This window comes from Atractosteus spatula, chromosome 7 (assembly GCF_055471065.1).
Source record: "Atractosteus spatula isolate fAtrSpa1 chromosome 7, fAtrSpa1.hap1, whole genome shotgun sequence".
Taxonomy (NCBI): domain Eukaryota; kingdom Metazoa; phylum Chordata; class Actinopteri; order Semionotiformes; family Lepisosteidae; genus Atractosteus; species Atractosteus spatula.
The window spans coordinates 2,055,367-2,066,076 of NC_142712.1; the positions used below are offsets into that span (position 1 = coordinate 2,055,367).

General features: G+C 48.9%; 2 protein-coding genes and 1 non-coding gene across 4 annotated transcripts; 2 read left to right on the forward strand and 1 right to left on the reverse strand.

Moving 5' to 3' along the window:
- Positions 1–879: 879 nt before the first annotated feature.
- On the forward strand, positions 880–6,700 carry ccdc82 (coiled-coil domain containing 82). 2 transcript variants are annotated; one of them, XM_088921664.1, is made up of 8 exons: positions 880–1,080; positions 1,852–2,413; positions 2,896–3,085; positions 3,723–3,815; positions 4,270–4,394; positions 4,679–4,849; positions 5,358–5,546; positions 6,277–6,700. In XM_088921664.1, exons 2-8 carry the CDS (start codon positions 1,862–1,864, stop codon positions 6,340–6,342), a joined length of 1,386 nt encoding a protein of 461 aa, XP_088777790.1. In that variant the 5' UTR covers positions 880–1,080; positions 1,852–1,861; the 3' UTR covers positions 6,343–6,700. The 2 variants fall into 2 exon arrangements, with proteins under 2 accessions (XP_088777790.1, XP_088777792.1); XM_088921666.1 differs by lacking the exon at positions 4,679–4,849.
- Positions 6,701–6,971: 271 nt separating this feature from the next.
- Positions 6,972–10,351, reverse strand: pomp (proteasome maturation protein). Its single transcript, XM_088921667.1, has 6 exons — positions 10,276–10,351; positions 9,322–9,422; positions 8,829–8,889; positions 7,801–7,902; positions 7,436–7,529; positions 6,972–7,196 (listed from the first exon to the last, which is right to left on the reverse strand). Exons 1-6 carry the CDS (start codon positions 10,276–10,278, stop codon positions 7,129–7,131), a joined length of 429 nt encoding a protein of 142 aa, XP_088777793.1. The 5' UTR covers positions 10,279–10,351; the 3' UTR covers positions 6,972–7,128.
- Positions 10,352–10,571: 220 nt separating this feature from the next.
- Positions 10,572–10,643, forward strand: trnac-gca (transfer RNA cysteine (anticodon GCA)). The gene has a single exon. It is a non-coding gene; the product is annotated as a tRNA-Cys (tRNA).
- Positions 10,644–10,710: the final 67 nt, after the last annotated feature.

Here is a 10,710-nt window from a genome sequence, read left to right on the forward strand (position 1 = left end):
CTTTTTCTCCTAAACCAATGGACTTTTCAAAATTTTTTTCCTGCTGTAGAGAAAAAAGAAAAAGTTACTGGATTTTTCAAAGCGTGAAAGTTTACGTGTGCAAACGTAGCAAGCGAATTGGTGTAACATCACAAAATTGTTGGTTTGGAATTTTAGTGGGGTTTTAATGCAAAGGGGAAAATGTGATTTTTATCTCTAGAGGTAGAATTTGTCCTCCTGTCGGACCACTAGTACCGTGGAGAACACCTGTCGTTTTTAGCACCTCACAGTGGTCCTTTTTATCATTACACACATTTCTCTGACCAGAAACTGTTACCGCTGCCTGTTCGACACTTGACTGTACTGTCTTGACGCGTGTGGGCTGCACATTAGAAGATCTTTATGATCCCAAACTTGGGAAATTCTTTCATAACATTAATGTATTGCTTCGCGTTGTTATCTGTCTGTTCAGACTGACAAGTTAAAAGATCCAGCTGTTTGTATGAATAAATACATTTTAGCCAGCCAACGTTTCGTTACTGAGAATAACAGCAAAAAAAGCAGCTCATAGCATTATGAAGTACCGAATGGTTCAGAGTCCAGATATAAATCTGTTTTCTTCATTACATGCTTATAATTCTTTATGTGGTTGTGTTTAAATATATTTACATTAAGACTACCAGGCATGACACAATATTAAAAACTACTAAGTAAACAGGAGAGGGAAGAGAACAGGTGGATGCTGCTGGAGTGTCCAGAAAAGTGTAAGCAATTATTATTAATTATTACTGTAACACGAAGATTACTTCCTTCCGATTCCAAAATATGGTACCTCCCACCGGCCACCAGGTGACACTGTGACTTCTTTCCCTCCCCCTGTTGAAAGTGTTTGTTGTGTTTGTAGTTTCTATGGCATGTTTACGAGGAAGTAGGGTTTTCGTTTTTCGAAATAAAAACCTGCGTAGCGCGCGAAGTATCCATAGGCGAAGGCGGTGTTATGGACGTTTTCGTCCAAAGCCCTGCTTCGTCCAAAGCCTGCGCTCGGACTCTTTGACTGAGACATCGATGGAAGTGTCGGTGTGAGCTCGCTGAGATAATCTGGTTGGTATCGCGCAGCTGAAGGCACCGGGAGCAGGGCGCACGCATGGGGCGTGAATGAGCTGCGGCCGTCTGGAGATGGAGGGTCGTGTTGATTTAGTCCCTCACAAAGCGGCGCAAAATGTACTGTAGGGTCTCCACGTTCGCGAATAAATTGGCATATAATCAAGCTCATCCCTGTACTGTGGTGTAATGTACTACAGTATACAGTAACGTAAATGTACACAGTAAAGCGAAAGACTCCTTTATGTGATGATTAAAGTGGTGATGCATCGGCTCTACGCTAATTTAAACAAGACGGATCAAGTTTAAGGAGCGACAGTAATCGCAAACGGATAGTAATCAGATTGAAATAAACCCGGGTGTCTGCACTGGGTCCAGCTCATGCCTGCCGCCCCTCTCTCCGCCGCCGTGAGCGCAAGACCCAGCTGAGTGGGTAGAGGGTGTTTGGGCAGGGGGCAGGGGGCAGGGGGGGGGCTCACTCCCCTTGCAAGACCCGCCGGATTCGTCTCAGGATCCCGCTAGGCTGCCTTGCTCATTTGAAAGCTACCCTCAACCGCCATCCCCTCGGTCTCACCCTGCTCCGCTCTCCTTCAATGCAAGACTCCCGTCGGCCAGGGACGATTCAATAGGAAACGCGCTGTCCGTGGTATCGAGCATCATAGCTACTCGCGAGTGGTCAGCCCAGCCTTCTAAAACGAGCAAGACTGGGAGACAAGACTGCCTCAATCTGTAATGACAGCTGTTCTTGGCTCCGGTGTCTTTTATCGGCAGGCGTCGCACGATGGAGAGCGGGACCACCAGAAAAACCTACGAAACGCGCCGGAGGACCCGGTCCGGTGAAACCCCCAGGGCGTCGCGGGTGGACCGCAGGCGGACCCGGCTCGGCTTCCTGTCGCACCTGCACGACAGCGGGAGCAGCGACGGCTCGGGTCCGACCGCCGCCGACACGGACTCGGACAGCAGCGCGCCGGGGGAGCAGGAGGGCGCGGCGGCGGTCCCGGTCCCGGTCCCGGTCCCGGCCGGGGGGGAGGAGGGCGACGAGGAGGGCGTGGTGGCCAGGGCCCGCCGCAAAAGGCAGCCCAGCGCCGTGCTTGCGGACAGCAGCTCGCCGGACAGCGAGGAGGACGCCCGGCCCGTCCGGAGAGTGGTCGCGAAAAAGCGGTTCAGCTTCTACAGGGACGAGTCGGAGTCCTCCTCCGGCGAGCGGCAGGGGGGCGGCTCGGCGCCCGGGCCGGGTGCGAGTGAGAGGAGGAGGGAGAGGCAGGCGGCGCTGCGGGAGCTGTCCGAGCGGAGGAGAGCCCGGAGCTCAAGCTTCAAGCACACCGCCCTGGAGGTGATCAAGCTGCGCAATCACACCCGACACCGCGCAAGGGCGATCAGGCAGCTCCTGGGTCTCGGGCCTTGCATGTGGAGCTTGCATGTCTCTTGCATGTTCACCTCACTCCCAGCTTCTAAAGTCGTCCGGCCTGGGCTGATCAGAGTCTCTGAGTTGTGCCTGACGGCTACACGCAGGAGCTCAGTATTGGGGAAAGTTACTTTTAAAAAATCAGTCACAGTTGACAAGTAGCTTGTGTAAGGGATTACTTTTTTTACGAATAGCTGGGGGGAAATGGTGGCTGAGGAAATATGTTACTTTACCAAGTAATTATAAGATCTACATAGATCACTGTAACTGTGACAGTGACTCTTTAGATGAAAGACAGCTTTAGAACAGATTTATGGAATAAAGGTGGACAATAAGTGGCGCTCGGCGTTCGGAGTGTGTTGTCACGCACGTCTGTTCGATACAGAACCTCTGTGCCCCTTCGCTGCCAGGACTCCAGCGAGGAAGAGGAGCCGGCCCTCGCCGCAGAGACGGACAGCGGCACCGAGGAGGACGATGACAGCCTCAAAGATTTCATCGTAGCCGACGAGGAGCAACCAGAGGAGCCCGACGACGCGAGCCCCGGAGAGACGGACAGGGAGCCCCCCGAGAAAGCATTCCTCTCTCACCACCTCTCGCTGTGTGAGTCGGGGCGCCCCCCTCCACTCGGCCGGGACAGCAGTCGCCCCGATTTCCCAGAAAAAAAGAGATCGGTGGATTATCGGCTGCCCCGGGCAGAGCGGAGGCTTGTGGGATACGGGGGGTGGGGGTCGCTCCTGTACGGACCAGGGGAGGGACAGAGAGGGGTCTCCCTGACAGCCACGTGATCAGGAAGAGCAGACCTCAGTCATTATAGATGGGCTATACATACCGACAGGCTTGAAGAAATAAAAAAAAACTAGTATTGCAACCAACAGTGTTTGGTACGTTTTAACGACTTTTAGCTTATAATGTACACTAGGCCTTATTTATTTTCTTGTATGCTGACTTCATTAAATGGCATTGAAGTAGCTTTCCCATGTTGCGAGCTAGTCGAGAAAGCAGCGCAATAGACACTCCTCCTGAGACACTGAGTTACTACAGGTGAAGGAGAGGAAGCAGTCAGCCTGTCCACGAAATCACGCTGGAGCACCTGGACAGCAGTGTTTATATTCTGATGAGAACCAGCTCAGCAGCACTGGCTTGATTGACGGGGTAGCTGGGGCTCGAGCTGGTCGCTGTGTGAACTCGCGCCTTTCCGTTGTAACCTCAGTGTGTTTTGGGGGTTTTCTCTGTCCAGTCTCTTCAGGCAGCCACTACAGCCACTTCCAGGTGGTGGTCAAGGCGCTGTTGATTAACTCCTTGGACGAGTCTTTTCTCAAGTCTCTCTATGGTAAGGCTTCTCATTTTGTATGAATCCTGTGCAGGAGTAGATGTTGATCATGCGTTTAAAAAACAAAAACAAAACCCCTCTGTGTTGATTGACCCCAGAACAGGGCTGGGCAGCCTTGAGACCTGCCAATTGCTGGGGTACCGCACTCGTACTGATCCCCAGTAACCCTGCAGATCCCTGGGGCTGTGGGGGACGAGCTGGGCCACAGCCTTGTCAAGGCTGAGGGGAGTCCTGGTGCTGCAGGAGACCTCCCCTGGTCTTCTGGGGTGCAGTTACTACAGTCTAAACAAAGGAAATTGATTGGCTAGACACACCTGCAATGCAGGTTTTGTGAACTACAGTAAAAGTGTCCACTGGGCCGGGCCGGTTCCTTATTGAAGCCTGTTGGCCTGTGTGGGTGGGGGCACGCTTTCTGCCTTTTGCTGAGCGCCGCTCTGTTTGAAAACCCGAGCAGACGGCAGCCGCAGGAAGAAGTACGCCAAGGAGATGATGAACTCGCTGTACTACTTCGATCAGAGGTTCGTGCTCCCACGCCTGGAGAACTTGAAGCAGAGGAGCCGCTGGAGGGATCGCTACAAGGTGCCGTCTCTCGCCCTCCTCACCGGCGCCGAACGAGCTTCACAAAGCACCTCGTTAAACATTTTTTTTTCCGTCTGCTAAATTTGTGCGCGGAGTAATTCCCCGCATTCCCCGTCCAGCAGTCTTCCCTTTCAGTGGGGCACGTAAATCATAACGCGGACCAGGGTGTTTTAGAGTGTGCAACTGCCCCCTTTCTTAAAAGAACTTTTAACGAGACCAGCAGACACGGTGAGGGAGGGGAGGGGGCGGCCGCGCTCGCTAGCGCCGTGCGCTTTGTGACGCAGGAGCGGGTGGAGTGCTACCCCACGGTGAAGATCTTCCTGACGGGCCTGCGCGGGCGGCCGTGCGAGGCCTGCGAGATGCACCGGCACAGCAAGTTCACCGTGCGGCTGTCGGGCCAGCTGTACGACAGCAGGACGCTGCGCAGCGACAGCTTCATGGCGAGCGACACGCAGGTAGGCCCCCCTGCGGTGGAGCCTCGATCCTGCGGCCGGGGGAGTGGGGGTGGAGGGGGAGCTGTGCACCCTGGACTTGAGTCACAGATGGAAAGACATGCCGAGTGCAAGAAGTGTTATTCCATGTGAGACGTGGAAAAGAGAGACCCAAGAAAAGTGGCCGTGTTAACCATGATTTCAGCGTGATGCCTCTGCCGGCTGCCTGCTCCGCTGGCTGTGAAGACAGCCACCATCCCGGCACGTGTGGAACCCGGGTGATCACAAATGCGATGTGTCCAGACCTAGAAAGGCCGTGGGAATTGCAGGAAGCGTCCAAGTTGGCCATCACAAGCAATGAGGTCTAGGGCCACCTCTTCCTGAAAAGGCTGGTGAAAACGTTCCCGCACTGACGCTGTGTTAAACTGAAGACAGTGGAAAGCAGAGGAGCAGCTTGCTGCTTGGTTCAGAGGTGTGTAGGAACTTGTCTCGGAGGCCTGTGCCCGCGTCACCTCTCCGCTTCCTCCCGCAGGACTTGCACGTGGGTAGTGTCTGCGCCCAGCGCACGCGAGTCTACCATCACCTGCAGCACTTTAAGTACCACCTGTCCAGGATGTGCTGCACGGCCCTGCAGGAGCAGGAGAGGCCTCCGGACGAGCCGGTGAAGGACACGGTCAGCAGGGTCTTCCGGCAGCTGCACGAGCGAGGCTGGATTAAAGAGGTGCGTCCGCTCGGATACTCGGACTAGACTGTCGTAACAGCAGTGACCTGAAGTTAACAGTCGCCACAGAACAGGGGTGACAATTCAGAGCGTCTCTTACTGGTTGGCTCTGGTCTGTTTTGCAAGGTGGTTTCCCAGGCCTGGTCACGCCAACCCAAACTCTTTTACTTAGACTCGGCCGTCTTTCCACCTGTTTTTCACCGTAGAGTGTTTCACAGTTCGAAAACCTTCAGTTTTCGGTTCCAGCTGAACCATACAGCTGCCCAAGTAATATGTAAATGTCGTGGTACCCCAGATACATTTGGTTGAGTTAGGCATATTTAAACTTGAATTTAACCGGTTTTAAACAGAAGGCAGAGGTAGAAAACTATCGAGTTTCAGGAGTTTGAGCTCCCCTTGTTCAGATGTGTTTGTGGTGGAATTTAACTGAAGATGAGTTACATCGCTGAGAATGCCGTGTTTGACAGTGCTTTTGTTTCTGGTCATCACTGATAACCAATGAGTTGTTCAGAGTACAGAGCAGTAATTAGCTCTGCTAAGGATAAACTGAACAAACCGGGCTGGACTGTCAGTGGACTTGAGGAACCCCGATACCGATATACTGTTGCAGATATAACGGAAATGTCTCTTAAAGCATTGCTGGTGCTCATGTTCTCTTACTTTTCAAAAACTCCCAAAAGGTTTTGAATTTACAGGAGCTGCACTAAGACTATTTACCCTCTTCTTTCAGAAATTTGATATGTTTGAAGACTACCTGAATGACGCCGACTATTTCCAGGAGGAGAAACTGGACTAGAGGTCACAGCGTTCTAGCAATTTCAGTACAAAAAAACCTATAGGAGCAAAACTTCAGGATTCGCGTGAGGTTTATTATAATCAAGATTTCAAGTGCTTTAGGTTTGTATGTGCAGTGAATATCTTGTTTTTAGATAAGTTTTAACTGCTAAAGATGCATCTTCAGCTCTCTTAAACTGCCGAACTTCCTCAGTGCTGTACAATATTCTGGACAATTTTATTTGCACCATTCAAGTTGTGTGTTCAGCATTTTATCTTCACCACTTTTTTCAAATCTAACAAAATATATAAAAAGCAACTTAATTTACTGAGTGTTAGAAAGAAATGACATCGTTTTGGATTAAATGTTTAAAGAACTTTTTTTCACTGTTTTGTCTTCCTTGTGTGTTCATGGAAACAAATGTATTCAAAGGTTTAATGTGCTTTAGTTTTAAGAACATTAAGTATTCGGCAGAAATCCTGAAGGCATCCAAACTGATATTAAACATTGCAGAGGTAAGTTCAACTTTATATACTTTCTTTCACCAGACAATACCAACATGTTATACAGGTAGCACAGCCTTACATCCATGATCATTTTAATTGAAAAAAGCATACTGTTAATGAAATCAAAGTCTGACACCCAAAATACTAAATAAAGAGAGCAAACAAAGCTTTATTAGAAATCTTTAAACGATAATTTGATTCTAACCATGCAAAATACTTTGTCCTGTGTGGTTAGAATATAGCAGGAAGAAGCACATTTGTCTTATGTCAAACAATCACACAGAGTAGCACGTGAATTTTTTTACAGCAAACCAGTTTTGTATTCCACCATGACATGAGGCTCGCCCATGACTTCACTTTGTGCTGGATCTGCGAATAAAAAAAAACACCAAGTTGAAATAAAAGCCATTGGAGAATCATTCTCAATATCAATCTAAGCTCAGCTGTCCACACACAATGGTCCTCTGTGTACCCCTGGTGGTTTCTATTTACAGAAACAAGGAAACATCGCCTGGAGTAAAATGGGGTTCAGCTTCCAGGAACTGTTAATGTTTTATGACCCAACGCCATCCTTCAAACTGCTGTAGGGAGTTCTGATAAATACTTACCGTTCAATATATCCTCAAAACCAACGTACTCGTCATTTCCTCTGAGAGTATCTAGTGCAATGTTTGAACTCTGAAGGAAGGGCAAACGCTGTATCTGGAAAAGCACAGCATGCAGGATATTGTTACAGGTACAATAGGTACAAACAGGTTTTGGAAGTGTGACAGAAAAAAAGCATAATGTAATTTTGAACATTTATCACTAATCTCCATTTGACTTCAAAGGATGACTTTTTGCAAAGGCAGATTCTGATGTTCACCTTTAGTATGGTTATTAACTTAACCAAGTGAATTTTGGACTGAGCTTCTTAAACATATGTGTTCTAAAACACAGATACCCCCCTTCAAGACAGCTGGTGAGAGGGTACCTGTTTTGCAGCCTTGTACTCCATCTGCAGTTTCAGAGGTGCATGAAGTCCCTGAATGTTCCTGAGGGTGGCAAAGTTCATCTTGTCTTGATTGAGCTGAAACTGGCAGAAATGAAGCAGCGATGTTAAATGCAATGTCTGACATAGTAGCACTTCATAGAGCTGTAGTTTATTACAACATGACAACCCGAAAGACACAGGAACTATGGTTATTTTAGGAAGAGAATCAAGGGCTAAATCAGGATTGTAAATCTGACAAAATATTATATATATTATATATTATCGGTCTGCCATCCACCTTAAGAATCAACTTCAGTAAAATGGTGCTTAAATGTAAAACTTCTTGGTTACCAGTGCACATACCAGCCGTCAAGCAGCACTGAACACTGAGGAGCTGCCAAAAAGATTTTTGTATTTGGGTGAATTAACTCATCTAGCTGGCATCTGACCGCCCTCACTGCTATTACTTTCCCTGAACACAGCTGATCGTGAAACATCTTTAATCAGGTAAAATGAAGCCGGGAGAGCCTGAGTGAACGGCTGGCTACACTAGATCAAGGTCCAACAGATGCCTCTTCATCCACATGCCCAGCACATGTGAGACAGTGGCTTCCTTGTGACGGCCTGTGGGGTCTGGGCCCGGGTTCGGCTCCCACGGCACGGCAGGCCGCCCTCCTGCTGCAGCTCCACCAGCCCGCAGTCCTCCCCAGGATCCCCACTCCCCGGCTCGTCCCTTTATCTCCTCTAACACCTCACCCTGCGCCTTGGCACCCACTCCTCTTGCCCTGAATTTGCCCCATGCCCCCCTCCCCGCCCCGTGTACGCCACGATTGGCACTGCCCCTGGCCAGCCCAGCTGGCTCCCTGCTTACCCCCCCTCACTGCTGCCATCTGCTGCCATCTACTGCCGGGTCGCATACGTGCTGCACTGCAATGCTTCCTGGACGCCTCGATCTACCCTCTGGGCTTACCCTTTACGGCAGGTAACCATGACCAACAACAGGTCCAGCTCAGGGCTGAAACACTTACGTTCTTCTCAGAGAGCTCCAGGGGGTGGGAGGGCAGGAGTTCGTTCTTCACGCTGGAGAAGCTGAAAGCCAGTGGCAAGGACGGAAAAGTTCAGACTCTATCAAAATCTATTTGTTAAAAAATACTGTTGCAACTTCTAGTTTATTCATACATGTTATGGCCTAGCTAATGAGGTAATCCAATTAATTAAAGTTCCTCCTCAAAAATAAACGAAGTACTGATTTGACACCATAAGAAACAGCTCACATTTTTATCCTGTAAAGCTGCAGTCACAATTAATGTCTAATGGGGCAGTCAACACGCTCTTTCTTCAGACCATGATGGGATGGGTTTCATTTGAAAAAGAACAAGCAAGAATGTATTTCCCGTGCATGAAGAAGTGAAATCCAGCGATGGAAAGGAAGGGGCATGTCGGTCTGAGTCACAGGAGTTTGGTAGAGAGAGGAACCATGAAGATCCAGACCACGAGTTAGATAGGAGAGCAGTCACTCACCCCTTGCGCAGTGTGTCAGGTACGCCATATGTTCCCGACTGCGGACACAGCCCTGTGACGGGGATGCTGTCCTTCAGTTGTGATCGAAGACCTCTAGTATTCTGAAATACAGCAGTGCCCCCATGAGCAGCGCTTGGCAGGGACTGTCAAAGAACTGCGAGGAAGCTTAGTCTACTGTCCCACAACACGACATCGCCCGTTCCAAGATCAACTGCAGACTGACCTTGATCACAATGGTTCTCAAATGGAGAATCTCAGAGACCGTCTAGGTGTGTAAGCAATGCATTTCACCCCAAATCTAATTATTAATAAATCCTTGAATTTATATACCTGTCCAGAACTTTCCAAGTGTGAAAGCCTGTGATGTGACAATAATGATGAACAATGACCCGCACTCGTATGGCACTATTCACCCCATGTGCTTGTTGTGTAGGAAGGAGAGGACTCAGGTCACCCGCCCGGGTGATGGACAGTAACCTCACCACTCCAGAGAGACCCCAGGGTTAAAGTGACTCCTGCAGGGAGTCAAGATCACCGACAGGATTTGGGCATTTTACCGCGACAGCCGGATAACCAGTGTCCCAAGAGCAATGATACTGCAAATCGGGACCAGAGCACTTTCAGTTTCGCGTCGCTCCGTGTATTCACAACGTACGCTTGATTGTCACGTTGGTAACCAACAAATCTTGAAGACTGATGAGAAGATACCACATTAGTGCCTGTTAAATCAGGAACGCACGGGAATAAACAAGGCCCGAGACATATTTTGACGTGAACTACAGAACTCACGGAGAGCAGTGACTAATCAAAACTCAGCTAAATGAACCTCTTGTACAATCACGTCAGCTTCAGTGTAACGCTGACAAAATCCGTTAAAAGTATGTTGGCTTAAGAGCAATATGTAAATCACACGTTCCCTATAACAAGAGATTTTTTAATAAAAACTCATCTCACCATACTGAACCGGCGGCTTCTTTCTTCCTAATGACCCCACACCGAGTACTTCCGGCTCACCGTAACCCCACACACGTGACAAATGACGATGCTTCCGCTGATAGCAGCTCTGAAAAGTCCGAAACGAAGATAGTAATGTTCATCAATCAGCTTAGAAACAATTAATGTTAACTTTGCTTTTATTAAGTACTTGCGGGCAACACATAGCTCTAATATTACAATTTTAAAATTTACATTAGAAAACGGTGATACACACAGTTGATTTGTATAGGCCATCGGCAGGCGTTTTGCAGACAGGGGGTATAGCTCAGTGGTAGAGCATTTGACTGCAGATCAAGAGGTCCCCGGTTCAAATCCGGGTGCCCCCTCTTTTTTTGTGTAAAATTCACAAACACCATCTTTTTACATTATTATTATTATAAAAATATAAGGAAT

Bases quoted from the DNA above. Each gene is read 5' to 3' on its own strand.
- ccdc82 (XM_088921664.1), top strand. From the start codon at position 1,862: ATGGAGAGCGGGACCACCAGAAAAACCTACGAAACGCGCCGGAGGACC. The intron at 2,414-2,895 runs GTGATCAAGCTG...CTTCGCTGCCAG, and splicing joins TCAAGCACACCGCCCTGGAG to GACTCCAGCGAGGAAGAGGA. The intron at 3,086-3,722 runs GTGAGTCGGGGC...TTCTCTGTCCAG, and splicing joins CTCTCACCACCTCTCGCTGT to TCTCTTCAGGCAGCCACTAC.
- pomp (XM_088921667.1), bottom strand. The intron at 7,530-7,800 runs GTACCCTCTCAC...GTGCTTTTCCAG, and splicing joins AGTACAAGGCTGCAAAACAG to ATACAGCGTTTGCCCTTCCT. The intron at 7,197-7,435 runs GTAAGTATTTAT...TTTTATTCGCAG, and splicing joins TTTTGAGGATATATTGAACG to ATCCAGCACAAAGTGAAGTC.